Here is a 14,630-nt window from a genome sequence, read left to right as displayed (position 1 = left end):
ATTAAGCATTGCCTTAAGCAGGGCTTGTTTCTGATGGCTCATGCAAGGTTATGTAAACAACTTAAAAGCAGGGCTGAGTCACAGTCATGCTCTGAGTGTGCCATGTGCCACAGGTACCGTGGTGTGTCCTCTACCTCCCCTCCAAAAGTCAGGCATCTCAAATGTCGTCAAGAAGATGCTCAGGGTGTTTATTTTTGTTCTGTGCGTGGAATCCCAGTGGCACAAGCCAGCCTGGGGATTCTTCCTCCAGCCTTTCCCCTGGCACACTCTGCCCCATCTCTCTAGCCCCTCTTCCAGCTACAGCCTGCTTCCAGCATGGCATTGCTGAGCATCCAACCAAGCCAATCAACATCAGGGCCTCCCCAAAACCTTTGGTCCAGCTGGATTCAAGTTTCTGCTCCTTCCCCTTTGGGCAAGCTCTTCCTTGCTATCAGCACTTCCTTCAAGCCCATGTCGTGCCTCCCGCCTCAGAGAGCTTGCACTGGAGGGTGTGAGCTGGCCCCTGGCCCCACAGCAGTGATGCTTAGCCTGCTGTGCTCAAAAAGAAGGCTGAGCAAAGCCCTGCTGCCTGCCTGGGGTGAGCTATAGGCTCCTTCCTGACTGTGCTGCCATGGGAGCAGGCACAGCATCCCCGGGGCACGGCGGTGCTGGGCAGCTCTAACCTCTGCTGTCAGCACAGCTGTTTGCACAGGGTTTGTTCACCAGACCCCAGGCTTACATTTGACAGGGCAAATAGATTTTTCTTTATTACTAATGGGATTAAAAGCAAGTCCAAACCAGGGGAGTTGCATCGAAATGGCTGCTCAGTGCTATGACAAGAAGAATTTGCTGTGCAATGCTGAGCATACGGTGCTTACACTTAGGTCACTGATAAAAATAGAGCTGTTCTGACTCTCACAACTGACAGTGAAATAAATTTGGGTTCCTGCATGCTCTGTTCTGTTACACTCTGCTTTTGTTGACACCAAGACTGATTACTGAATCTTTTTAATATCTCTGGCAAGCTGCATGCTTGCAGATATTTATTTTTTTTCCCAAATGCACAATTAACGCTTATCTAGTCTGAGCCAGACACAGGTAATGAAGAGGCGCAGAGTGTGCATGGAATAAGGTTGAGTCCATCTGCACTTGAATCTTCTCCCAGTGAAATAACATATTCTGCTCAGTGTTTCATATTAGATGTAATTCAAGCTGAGCACTCAGGGGAAGGGGAGGGAGACGATAGTCTGTGCTTTGATCTTCCCATCTCAAAAGGCTTGAAATGTCTGAGGAGAGCGTCTCAACATGATGTAGTTGATTGTAGCATGCATCCTGTTTCTCAAGGACTGCAGGGGTCACGTGTCCAGCTCTCTGCTGGAAAGTCTAATGCTGGCTGCCGTGCTCTGAGCCAGGAAGGGCTTTCCCCTGCCAGGAGCAAGGCTTCAGCCTGCAGGTCAGCCTGGCACAGAGCAGGGCTCCTGGGCTCTGCATGCTCTTCATTTGTGCAGAGAAAGCTCCTATTTCTGGACAGCTCCAAGTTGTTCTTTGCAAATTTGCCCTAAAGGTCCTGGGCTTGCTCTGTTAGAGGCTCTCTAAACAAGAGAGTAGTTTTCTCAAATAATGCAGGGACTAAATATAACACAAAGCACACACTTGGGTGTAACAGATGGGGGAAAGCACGAGACTATAGTAGTCAATGTAAAAAGCATCAGTCACAGCATGACTTTGTTGGATTTCCTTTGGAGTAAATATTGCCACATTCCACAACACTCAGCAATGCGTGGAGGGCTGTCAAGGAAGTTGCAGGAGTTGGACAGTAAATTGCAGCTGGGATTAGCTCAGACTTCAGCTGATGGTACTTGGAGCCTGCCATGGAGATTTGGAGGGCTGAACTGCCCGTGCACTTAAATGCAGATTTTATGAGAATTAAGAAATTTGAGCCTTTTCTTTCTCCTGCTGAAAACTGTTACTAATTTTTCTTGGTTTTTATTTAAGCAAGTGGGGAGTTTTTGGAAGCAACTTTGTCCTGCCGTGGCAGTTCTCTTCCTCTTCTAAAACTCCCTGTGCTCTAAAGCTAGAGTTTTTGGCATTCTCCAAAAAGAAAAAAGTATAACTGTAGAAGAAATCCCCTATGGAACAGTTCTGCTTTCCTACAGATAAAACATATGGAGGGCTGTTCAAATTATCACTTACAGGAAGGCTTCTTCTATCCCTAAAAATATGACTCTGCTTGCAGCTTCCTGCTGCTGTTTTTGCCTCAGCAGTCCTCCTTTTCTCAGCTGTGCCATTGCTGCTGCTCTCAAGGGGCTTTGTTAGAGCCTGCAGAGCAACTGTGGCTTGGAGAAACTCTCAGGACTTTGTCCTCTGCCCTCCCAGACACACCTCAAGTCAGCAGCTTGAGGTGTAACTGAGGTTTAACTGGGTCTCACAAGGTGCCACTTGTTTTTAAACAACCCACTGCTGTTTTTAAGTCCTAGCAGTGTCCATTAAAGCATCTACCTTTGGCAATGAAGGGATAAGCAGATTTACCCCTCCTCACATTGGCCAGGCAGCCACAGAGCAGCTCCTATGGGCTGTCATGCCCAGAAAAAGCTGCCACATGTCCTGGTGCCAGCCTGGGATCTCGTTGCCACAGTGCAGGGTTCTGGGGGCCCTGCTGGGGATCTCTCCAGAAATCATGTCAGAAGACATTTTCCAGTTCACTGCTGCATCATCACACTGCATGTTGCCATTTGAAGCATGCAGAATTTTTATGATTCATCTATTTCTTTTTTCCACACACATTTCAGACACGTTCAGAACATGAGTGAGATAAAGACGGATGTGGGGCGAGCCCGAGCCTGGATTAGACTTTCTCTGGAGAAGAAGCTTTTGTCTCAGCACCTGAAGCAGCTGCTTTCCAACCAGGCACTTGCAAAGTAAGCCAGCTCTTTTCTTCAAACCTTCATTTCATGTTGTGAAGGTGGTGCTGCTTGGGGTACAGCCAGGCACCCTGTTTGGGTACTGTGGTTTCCAGCTAGAAGTGACTGAAGGGCAGGGGGGAGCTGGGAGAGGTGGAACTGCCCACTCAGCAGGGCAAAATCTGCTCATCTGCATGGAAAGCACATAACAGATTTCAGGAAGGAGGCATTAGTTCTTGGTGAGATCCCTGCACTGCTCCAAGCCACACTGCAGCCCTACAGATCTTGAGCTGACAGGGTGGTGGGAGGGCCCCAGCTGCTGCTTGGTGCATCCTGCTGGGTTTGCTGTCACAGTGGGGAGCAGAAGGAAGATGTGGTTATTAGATGAGACCATTCCACAGTGGGAAGGTGTGGGGAAGAAAAGAGGTTGCTGTGTGTTGGCTCAGATCTGCTTCTGTGAGTAGTGTTAGTTTTTACCTGTGCTTTGCAGCAAACCCCAAACTGAGATGAACTCAGCAGCCTTGCTGTGGGAGTGCTCTGTAAAATATCTGTAGCATGTTTACACATCCTCTGTGGGTTTCTAGCAGCTTCTGTTGTTGGGGGGGTCATACCTCTCATTAAGAGCCACTCTTCATTTGGTGTTTTGAGATTCAAACACCTTTTAAGATACTTGGTGCTCTTTCAACAGCAACAACACAAATGCCATGTGCTTGTTTCTCCCAGGAAGCTTTACAAGCGTTACGCTTTCCTGCGCTGTGAGGAAGAACGGGAACAGTTTCTGTATCACCTGCTCTCACTCAATGCTGTGGATTATTTCTGCTTCACAAGTGTCTTCACCACAATCAGTGAGTTGGAGAATCAATTTTTTTCCCCCTGACTAAAAAATTAGTTGCTGTCATGGTTTGTAAGAGATGATGTGGCTGGGGCTTGAGTAGCTGAGCCCTTATCTGTGAGCCTTGGTTGTTGCTGCGGGGTTCCTGGGTGCTGGGTGTTGCTCTGGGAAACCTGCTGGAGAGCCAAGGTTGTGTGGGAGTTCTCTGGATAAGAGCACTGCACAAAGGAGAGCAATCAGCAGGGAGTGCTGCTCTCTGTGTAGTTTCTTTCAGCTTCCCTACCAGACAAGTCCTCTACCTCCTAATGCTTCTTTCTGGCCTTCATTAAGTGTGCATAGCAGTCTGCTCTCCTCAGACTGAAGAGGAGATGCAAGATTAGAGGATGAAATACTTTGTGCTGCTCTTTGTATCTTAAGTCTCTTTTTGTCTCTTCTTAAATGCCAGAAAGATTCCCTTTCTCACTCTCTCTTGTAAGGAGAAGAGCAGAGATTGGATTGATATCTGGAAATGAATCTTTGTCTCTCCAGTACAGGACAATGCAGAAAAAGCAAGATCCCATTAGGTGACCTAATTATTTGGATTCACCTGGGCAGCCATTATTTTTAATTTTCCTGCCTGTTCAGAGTGAACTGAAGCAAGTTTTACATGGCTGTCAAAACAGGCACTCATTCTACTTTTTCCCCTCTAAAAGCAATAAATCCCTCAGAACTACCGCAGCACAAAGAGATTTATTCATCCTTGATTACCTTATTTCTGTGGGGCATGCAGCTTAACAGCTTTCATCTGTAGGACAAGTGCTTGGAATCTGAGGGTATTTTTTGAGTGCAGGATGATTGGCTGGCACACAAAAGTAAAAGAGGCTGGCTTGGCTTCCCCAGTCCAAAAGGCAGCTTGTGAAACATATGGGGAGAGTGGATCTTATAGTGCTGGAGCCAAATCCAAATTGGGATGGGTGGCAGTCCTTGTCTTCAGCATGTATGGGTGGCACAGGTTGAAAAGCAGAAGAGTAAGGGATTAAGAGCAGGAATAAGGATAAAGAGGGGGATGTCCACAGAGACACACCAGACCTGAGAGTCTGGCTGTGGTGTGTCAGCACTACTTGAAGGGGGCCCGTACCAAAGATGGGAGCAAACTTTTTTGTCATTTACCTGTTGCAGTAGGATAAGGGGTGATGCTTTTAAACCAAAAGGGGGGTCAGTTTAGATTAGGTACAAGGAAGAAGGTTTTTTTCACATTTTGGGTAGTGAGATCTGACACAGGGGATGGGATGCCCCATCCCTGGGAGTGCTCAAGGTCAGCTTGGACGGGGCTGCGAGCAGTCTGCTCCCTGCAGGGGGCTGGACTAGATGGCTTCTAGAGGTCCCTTCCCAGCCAGGCTGTTGGAGGGCTGTGACCCCCCTTCCCTCCCTGCCGCATCCTCCGGCGGCGGCTCCGTCCCGCCCGTGCGGTGCCGGCTCCGCCGCGGGGCTGCAGCTCCACCGTGCGGCGCCGCCGCCCTTCACGGGAGGGGTCCCCTCCGCCTCCGAGACCGGCAACCAGAGCTTGCCTTCAAGGGAAAGGCGTGGTTGGTTTGCCCCAGAAATTGCGGTTACTGTAAGGAAAAAAAATAAAAGAAGGCTAACGTGCTTCCCACTCTGCCTGTTCGCAGTGATCCCTTACAGGTCAGTGATAATTCCCATCAAAAAACTAAGCAATGCAATAACCACATCAAACCCGTGGATATGTGTGTCAGGAGAGCTGGGAGATAGTGGTGTCATGCAGATTCCTAAAAACCACCTAGAAATGACGTTTGAGGTGAGTACGTGCTTTTCACAATTTCCTTACAGTTTGAAATGTGCTTCCAAATAAATATGAATTTGTTAAGGGGTTTTTGAGAGCACAGCATTTCAGATTCTGTCCTGATTTTCAGCATCACTGTAGGTTCAAATATGTACAGGAAAATAGCATGCTCTTCTTGTGTGAGATGAAGGTTTCCTGTGAGCACACACCACTTTTAACCACAGGCCTTGCTGCTGTCCCTGTCCAGCCCAGAATTCCTCACCTTGCCTATTTATTTCCACATCTCATTCCCTTCCACACCTCCTTGCCTAACTGTCCCTTTCAGTGCTTATTTCCACCTCCTCATCTCCCTTCCAAGTTTCTTTTCCCTTCTTTCACTCTCTCTTTCCACTAACCACCACCCAGGTCCCTTTTGACCTCTGGCCAGTCCCAAATTTCTTCTGACCCATTGTCTGGCATTGCTCTTCAACACCCCAGCCTCAGGTGCTGTCTGTGGCACACCAGGAGCTGCCATCCCCACTGGGCTCTCTCCCCTGGGCTTGCTGGGGTTTTTTCTCTTTGCTTTCCCCTCTGCTTTCCCACCCAGCAATTTTAGACTGGCTCGGTGCCATGCCAAAGCAGCTGGTAGCAGGAATTGCAGGGAAAGCCCCATCAAGCTCCTCTAGCTCCAGGCTGTACCATATCCATTAAGGAGTCATTTTGTAGGAAAATCTGCTACTGAAATTCAGGTTGCATCCACTGAGCATATGCAGACTGATCTTCAACAAAAATAGCAAAAAAAGACTCTTGCCCAATACAAGTTGATTTTGACAAAGAGAGGATATTTTTGAGATAAATGCCCACATCTCAATGAGATATTACTGTTTTGTAGAAAAGATCTCCAGGCTTCTAACTGGCAAAATGACATATTTAGCTATTTCTAAGGACCATATTGATTCTGTTCTGGATTATTCCTTTGGCTGAAGCTTTTCTAAAATATCAACTTGGGCAGCCACCCACTTTTAGAAAATGTCAGCCCAAGCTGCTTTTTTGGCAGCATCAGAAGCAGTGAAAACCAAGGTATTTCAAGGGAAGTGTTAAGGTGACATTAACAGATGTTGTTGCCAGCCCCACCTACAATCACATCTTGCTCTGGAATTCACAGTGCCTTGTTTTCCTTCTTCTGTGTGTTTGTGATGCTGAGTCTCATGTTAGTGGTTTTTGTTTGGGCCAACAATAAGCAAATCAGTCTTAGAAAATAATGAAGGATCTAGGGACTGCTGCATAGTGTGGAGTGAGTCAGCTGAAGGTCAGTATGCCCCAAAAGGATTTTTGAAAAGCTGTTTGTATTAAAGATCTATTTCTTCTGCAAAAGCACACCTTTTTATCACCTTACTCAGAAATGTGTAATTAATACTTCTCAGAAATATTCAGAGTGAGTGCTCCCAACAAAGAATATAATCTCTCCACAAGCTTTTAACAGTTTTATTTCTTTTCTTTTGTCTTAAAATAATTATGCTGCTTTTGCAAATAGGCTGCATATTTGGTTGTTCTATAAATCACAGAGAACTAGAAAACTGAATAAAAGCCTATATTTGACCATATGCCTGCATGTGGTGGGGGTGTGTGTTGTCTGTTCTTTTTGAAATGAAGCAAAAACTGTTACTCATTTCAGTGCCAGAACTTGGGGAAGCTGACGACCGTTCAGATTGGTCATGACAACTCAGGGCTGCTGGCCAAGTGGCTGGTTGATTGTGTCATGGTCAGGAATGAAATAACAGGACACACGTACAAGTAAGCAACAAGTTGTCATTTTCCTTGTCTGAAATTCTTTATTTAAAGAAATTCTTGATTTAGAGAAAGCAAGAAGCCATTCACCTTCTCCTTAACTCTGATTGCAGCTGGTTTGAGTCCCTGATAGGGTTGGGTTGGTTTCCCCCACCACCCTGATTCTCTCATTTCAGTAGCCCTAGTTGAAGTCTGATAAATATTTAATGAGATTTGAATGCAGGATTTTTTTTTCATCTTTCTGAGACAGGACAGACAGTATGGATACTTTTGAAGTGATTGGTATGATTACGTCTAGTAATTAGATCTCTTGATATGAAGTAGTGGGGTAAAGTTGGGCACAAATTGACTCTTGAAACTCCAAGACCTGAAATTACGTTCTGGGTGAAATACTAAGAAAATAAAAAGTTTTGATGATTTCTTAATCTTACATTGAGCACATACCTCTGTGTCAAAATGGTCTCCTAATTCATCATTGGTTTTACAAAATGTGGCTAAGCAGACACAGGTTTTTTTTAAAATGTGAATTTGGAAAACTGCAATTCAGAAAGGGGAGCTCCAGATCTTGGCCACAGTGTATAGGGGAAAAGTAGGAAAACATGGGATAAAATGACTGGGTATGGACATGTGCATGGGGTTGTGCATTAGGGTTGTGTATGGGGTCCAAAGGTACAGCAGTAAAATGTGAGGTGAGGTCTGAGTAGGAGGAGATGTCACAGCCTCAGCTGGGTGGAAATTCTGTGGGGAATTGGTTGTTAATCATCACAATGCTCTTCAAGGCTGCGTATCATTTGTGGGTGCAAGTGCAGAATAACTCAGCAGAAAACAAGATGCAAACCATAAAATATGTGTAACACAAGCTTTGCATATTTCCCTGTTTCTAAGGACAATCAGTTGTGGTGCAGGGGCTGCTCCTGCAGAGCTGTGCTTGGTGAGAATTTTCTGGGAGCAAAGATGGTTCTTCATCCCTGTTAGCAGTGTTTGTTGGCTGCCAGCTGTCCCCAGCTCTGAGACCAGGCTGCTCTGTGTGTGTGGCTGACCTGTGCTTGTCCTGGGCGTGTGCAGGTTCCCCTGTGGGCGGTGGCTGGGAAAAGGCGTGGATGATGGCAGTCTGGAGAGAATCCTCATTGGGGAACTGGTGTCCTCCACGTCCGACGAGGAGCTGGGCAAGCAGTGCCGCACCCCGCCCCAGCAGAAGTCTCCCACTGTCACTCGGCGCCTGAGCATCACCTCCCTCACGGGGAGGAACACCAGTGAGTCCTTGCCTTCCTCCCCAGGGTCACAGGGAAGGGAACAGCTGCCAGCTGCTGGGGGAAAAAAGCTTCTGTGTGAGGGTGCCAGTCGTTGGTTTTTCTGGGTCTGGATTGAAGGCACTTGAGTTTGTGTTTGGACTCAAGTGTTGATTATTTCTTATCAGTAAAACAGTCTCACTACTGTGAGTTGGGCAGCTTTTCATTAGAAGGCACAAAATGGCCAACAGTCTCTTGTTACAAGGTCTTTTAAGACTAAACTATCCAATTAAGAACTCACACCTAGATTATTTTCCCTTTTAACCCAATAACTGATCCCACAGAGCCTGCAACATGGGTTTTTCTGCCCAATTACAAAATGCCACCCAAACCCATGGAGAAGAAGCATGAAGAAACCCAGGATGTGTTTCTTCACCCTGTGCCCTCCATCTTGCTTCCATCCACAACATACTAAAAATCCCCAATCCTGAATTTCTCACCAAGTGAAACACCTACACTGCTCTCTATCATCTATTTCACACTTTTGTGGAATCTAGTCTATCTTGAAGTCTAGGAAACTTTCTCCATGAATGAGGGTCAAAGTCAGTGCCCCCCTGGGGGCCAGGGCACCCCAGAGCAGACAGAGAAATATTCCCAGTGCTCTGGGTTTCCACACTTCTGTGAACAGGAGGGTTCATCCTGAAGCAAGGCTTGGTGCAGAGCGGCAGCTGCAAGCCAATGAGCTTTTCCTGCCTCCCTGGTTGGTGTTTGCTCTGTGACGTACATGTTGCCTCTTCAATGTCCCCTTTTGACTGTTGAGAGATAATAATCTCTTTCTTTGGAGCATGGAGATATGAGATGAGGGAGGAGGAGGCAGCAGAATTTGCAGTAGCTGATGCTGCTCAGCCTCCCAACTCACTTTGCAGTCTGAGGGCAGTTCAGAACTTGATGTGACTGCTGGGAGCTGCCTTCTGGCAAAGCTTATCTCTGCAGGGACCCTAGGGCACATCGACCTCACATCCCTAAAATTAGCTTTTATGAGTAACTGCACTTGGCTGCAACAGGACACAGGACTGTGACGGTCACAGGAGGCATTCTCTGCTAAAGCACAGAGGTGGGACAGTGTGGATCCTGTTCATACATCTGTCCAGCTCCTGTAAAATTAGAGGACATGAGTGCTGAAATGACAAGCAAGCTAAGATTAACCTTCAGCTAGTCTGCTCTCCATCATTTCACAGAGCCTAATGCGGGGCAGATCCAAGAGGGAATCGGGGAAGCTGTGAACAACATTGTGAAACACTTCCACAAGCCAGAGAAAGAGGTAATTCCTGCTTTTCATTACTTGCCTGCAAATTTTTATAAACAGAAATGGCACTAAAGTACCAGTAGATGTACTACCTTTAGATCTGAAGTTTCTGGCATCCAAACAAGGCGAGTTGTACTTACCTGCTCTCCCTTTTCCACAGAGAGGGAGCCTTACCATTCTGTTGTGTGGGGAGAATGGTCTGGTTGCAGCCCTGGAGCAGGTCTTCCACCATGGGTTCAAATCAGCTCGTATTTTTCACAAGAATGTCTTCATCTGGGATTTCATAGGTAAGCTGTATGTGATTTAGAGGAGAAAGTTTAGGGCAAAATGACTCCTCACACGTAGACCTTGCATCCTCATCAGCTAGGGGGGCATTTCTCCTGCCAAGCACCTGCTCCAGGTTGCTTAAAGTCAATGAGAAACCTGATGGCAGATTTGAAGTACTAAACTCTGTGTAAGAGTAGAGTGTGAGTCTGCACAGAAATTTTAAGAGTTCCTAGTTCAAACAGCTGCTTTTCTGAGAGAAACAAGGTAGGCTGAAGGTTGGGGTAGAGGAGCAGTCAGTGTTAGGAGGAGAGCCAGGAAAGGGCAGGGAGTGAAAGGTTTGGATTCCCGGTTTATGAGAACTCTCCTAATCATTGCACTGGTGATCCTGACCTGCAGGCCTGTGTAGGGGTAATTTAAGATGTGCTTCCTCCCTTAGAACAGGCTTGCAGGCAGAGATGCTCAGCCTGAGGGTAAGTGCTTACACAGAAAAAGTGAAAAATCACTGCTGATGGTATCACTTAGAGTGAAACCACTGAGGGGTGCTCTGGTGCTCTTCCTTGGTGTTACTGGTGTTAGACATCAGCCAGACTGACCAGTGCCATGCCATGGCAAAGGTGGAGGTGACCACCTACCTGTGGTCTTCAGAGTCAGGAATTCATAGATAAACTGTGCAATAGCTCTCAGCAGGTTGGTTTTTAAGAATTCATTCCCTTGTGTGATCCTGTGTCACAATGAAGTGCTGCTTTTCACTGGGTTCTGATCTTCTCCCTACCACAGAGAAAGCTGTTGCTTACTTTGAAACCAGTGATCAGATTGGAGACAATGAGGAGGCCCTTCTGCTTCAGAGATCTTCATGCAAAACCTTCTGTCATTATGTCAATGCCATCAATACAGCTCCAAGGAACATTGGAAAGGATGGCAAATTCCAGATCCTGGTTTGCCTGGGGACAAGGTACCCAACTGTTCTTCATTATGTGTGTTTTCTGGCATTAGAGTAGAATAATATTTTTCCACCATTGTTTTTGCCTTTAGTTTTCCATTTTAAGACATCTCACGCCTATCTATTATCCAGTGCCTATTTTAGGCAGCTTTAGTACTACGTCAAAAATTGGAGCAAAGAGGCCCTAATAATACATGGCTAGTGTCTAAACTGCTAAAAATGTTTTGAGCTTTTTTTATAGCTGTTAGCTTGACAGTCATGTGTATGAAATCTATTGAAATGCTATTTTTGATGAAGTACTGACTTTGAGAATGCAGAGTTCCTTTTCAGGAGCTAGTGAATTTCTAAATCCTCATTCAAATGCTTGTGAAAATGGGATGCCTGTTATAATTTTGACAGAACTGTTCTTGATGAACCTTTCTTTCCTAATAGGGCGCTTTCTGTCTTGGGGAGGGGTGGGAGGGTGGGACTTAGTTGTGTTTTGAGGGTAGAAGTTGGTATATCTGTAAATGAGTGCCATTTTTGTTTTACCTGTCTGGATACTTGGAAAACCAGTGGGCAAACAGTCTGTCAGCTTTTCCTTGAGTTTTAATTTCCCTGTTCCTGATCTAAAAATGTCTCTGAATTCTCACAAATGTCCAATTCTGCTAATACCTTTCAATTTTCATTTCTACAGTAGGTAGTATTTTACTAACCAAATCAAGGGTTACGATTATGCGGCAAACTCGTACGTGCAAACAGCACCCACTGCTCACAAAAAAGGGCTGCATGTTTTGGGTTGTGCCCTTCTTGGGGGAAGAATTCCAATGTGATATCTGTGGTACAACTTGGTGTTAAAACAATTCCTGTGCTGCCCTTTTCAGGGACCACCTGCTGTCCCAGTGGATCCCGCTGCTGGCGGAGTGCCCGCCCATCACCAGGATGTACGAGGAGAACGCTCTCCTGCGGGACCGCATGACTGTCAACTCCCTCATCCGGGTCCTACAGACATTGCAGGATTTCAACATCATCCTAGAAGGGTCGCTCATTAAAGGAGTGGATGTTTAGCATGGCTTTGCTGAGAACTTCATTACTCCTTTCCCAAACAAGCAAACCACAATTGGAGACCTGTCAGGACTTGAATGCCATGGTAGTGCACCACTGTAAGGCAAAGCTGCTGGTGGAAGCAGGATTGGGAATCCCAGTTTGTGCCCGATGGGGACTGGCCTCTAAAGCTGCAGAAAGCTAAGATGCAGTATTGTAGTTTATTTGAAACAGAAATTTAGTACAAAAAATAGAGTATTTTCATGTGTTAGATGTGTGTAAATATGCTATCTTTCTTTAAGAAATTATATTACTCTAAGAAATTTTTCTTAGAATGAATGTTCTTGTTCTGACTATGAGTAGCTTAAACCCAGGGGAAGGACTTGGGGGAGGGAGGGAAGGACCAAGGTGGGAAGGGATGCCGCTACTTGCTTGCGAGGAAGAAGCCAATCAACGTGTAAATACAGTGCAAACTCAGCAGGGCTTTTTTCAGGTATTGCAAATTAACACAGCAAATATCCTTCTGTAGCCATTGTGATTGTGTCACTCTTGGAAATGCTGTAAGCATATGCTGGTTTACCCTACTGTACATGGTCTCTCTTAGTTTGTTGTTTGTTCAAGGACTCGCCTTCCATGCATGGAAGCAGTGAGTTGTTGGGTTTTCTTCTGTAAGGTCTTTTGTCTCACTCCTGTTGATCTCCAAAAGGGGAAACAAGTGTTGGAATGCTTAAACACTGGAGAGAAGGACTGCTGTCAGCCTCAGAGCCTGAGAGGATGAGACACCCCTGGAAGCCTTGCTGCTGCAGCCTGAGATGGGGAATGCTGGCTTGCTTGACTCGCTCAGTGTGTCCCTTCCCTGTCTGGATGTTCTCATGATTCACCCTCAGCCAGTTTGTGTTATGGATGACCTTTTTATTTTTCTCATGATGAGGAGTTTGGTTTATGCCAAATTCTTGCTGTACTTGAGAAGAATCATTGCTGTAGAACAACAAATGCTGCTGTTGCTGTGCTACCAAACTGTATCAGCTGGCTTTGAAATGCTGACAGGTGATGAATCTTCCTTTATCCTGCACAATGAGTGTTCCTAGGGGAGTACAGGATCCAGGATGACTTTTTTTTCTCAATTATCCAGCTACAAAATGAAAAGGAATTAAGCAAAAGGAGGAAAAAAAAAATCTCATGTTGATATTTTGAGGCTTCTCTCCTACACTTTCTTTGTATGCACTAATACAGTGTATATATGGAGATACAGCTCTTGAAGAGGAGCTGGGAACAACTGTATGATACAGATTGAACAAGAGATTATATCAAAATCACCTTGTGAACACCATGTAGCAAATACAGAGTGTATTTTCCATTCTTGTGGATGGAGTTGGAAGGGTCTGATGACACAGCTGACTTCACCTGGTTTTAATTTTTGGAAGTTAGTTCAAATACAGGTTTTTTGCTTTCACTTGTTTATTCCCTACGATCTTGGGCCTTTGGTCAGTGGATTCTTTGGAGGTCTCACAGTCAGCTGAGGCTGGGGAGAGCCCCTGACTGGTTCTGTGGGTGTGCTGCCTTGCCCTGTGCTCTCAAGTGACATCAGGAGGGGCTTGGCAATGCTGGGCAGTGGCAGGTCTTGGCATAGTGTGTGCATGGTGGAAAGAGGGATGGGAGATAAGGAAAAAGAAAGAAGATGAAAATTAGGGTTTGCTTTCTCACCCACCTTTTGTCAAGCTTCTCTGCTTTCCTGTGGTCCCTTTGCTGCTGGATTCTTAGAGCAGCACTCACTTCAGTGTCAAAATTTCGTATCAGACTCCCAACCAGAAGAAAACTCTTCATGTAACTTTGTTTCATTGGAGAGTTTTATGTTATAGAAGTCTTTTTGTTTCTAAGAAAGAAGTAAAATAACACTGTCAAGGAGCCTTCCACTTTAGTGAGGGTTCCAGCTTTCAATAAGCAATCTTTCCTCCTGAGCTTCTGCTTCCTTAAACTGACTGAACTCATCCCAAATACTGCAGGCAGCGCTGCCATGTCACTGCTGTGGGTGTGAGTAACTAATGTAAAGGCTGTGAATGTTGTCTCGAGTTAGTAGCCAGAGCCCACAGCTGTGTGACATCTCTTACATTTCCAGAAATGTGAAATTTGGGGTGTTAGGGTTTTCTGTGTAGCCAGGCATGCCTGCTTAAAGTCAGCAGGCAAAGCATGACAACCCTTCAGCAGCAATTGAAAATGTGTCCCTGTACTTAGTTCTATCAATGAATTATACATTTAGCACCAGAAACCATGTGGCAGCATTATTTGGTAATGACTGCTTAGGATGTTTTGATTTCTATTACAACTCAGGCCTTTGATGTCTAATGACTGCTGTACAGGATTTTTTCACGCCCAGCCCAGTCTAAGTGACTATTTCATTTTACTGAAATAACCACCTCTTTAGTGCTTGGATTTCTTCACAGCATCATCTGCATTTGCAGACTGGAAGCTTCCCAAAGTACATTGCTGCAGACTTCTCCAAAGGCTGTGTATGACTGGAGCAGTTGTAACACTCATCTGACATGACAAGGGTTAAGTGCAAGCAGGATAAAGGAGAAATGTAGGCACCTCTAAAGGTCATTCATTTAA

The 14,630-nt window shown here is 45.7% G+C and overlaps 1 protein-coding gene across 1 annotated transcript in view; it reads left to right on the top strand.

The window, feature by feature from the left end:
• DENND5B (DENN domain containing 5B) overlaps window positions 1-13,500 on the top strand; it is a 104,061-nt gene extending 90,561 nt beyond the window's left edge. The window contains exons 13-21 of the mRNA XM_054281954.1: window positions 2,769-2,897; window positions 3,603-3,724; window positions 5,361-5,506; window positions 7,146-7,264; window positions 8,324-8,511; window positions 9,726-9,808; window positions 9,954-10,080; window positions 10,838-11,012; window positions 11,864-13,500. Coding sequence (XP_054137929.1) covers window positions 2,769-2,897; window positions 3,603-3,724; window positions 5,361-5,506; window positions 7,146-7,264; window positions 8,324-8,511; window positions 9,726-9,808; window positions 9,954-10,080; window positions 10,838-11,012; window positions 11,864-12,047 — 1,273 coding nt within the window. The 3' untranslated portion in view covers window positions 12,048-13,500. The remainder of the gene's footprint in view (window positions 1-2,768; window positions 2,898-3,602; window positions 3,725-5,360; window positions 5,507-7,145; window positions 7,265-8,323; window positions 8,512-9,725; window positions 9,809-9,953; window positions 10,081-10,837; window positions 11,013-11,863) is intronic.
• Window positions 13,501-14,630: the final 1,130 nt, after the last annotated feature.

This window comes from Melozone crissalis, unplaced genomic scaffold (genome assembly GCF_028551555.1).
Source record: "Melozone crissalis strain CALT ecotype California unplaced genomic scaffold, PUWL_Pcris_2 ptg000033l_1, whole genome shotgun sequence".
Taxonomy (NCBI): Eukaryota; Metazoa; Chordata; class Aves; order Passeriformes; family Passerellidae; genus Melozone; species Melozone crissalis.
The sequence above is the reverse complement of the archived record's forward strand: the minus strand, read 5'-3'. Positions and strand labels throughout refer to the sequence as shown.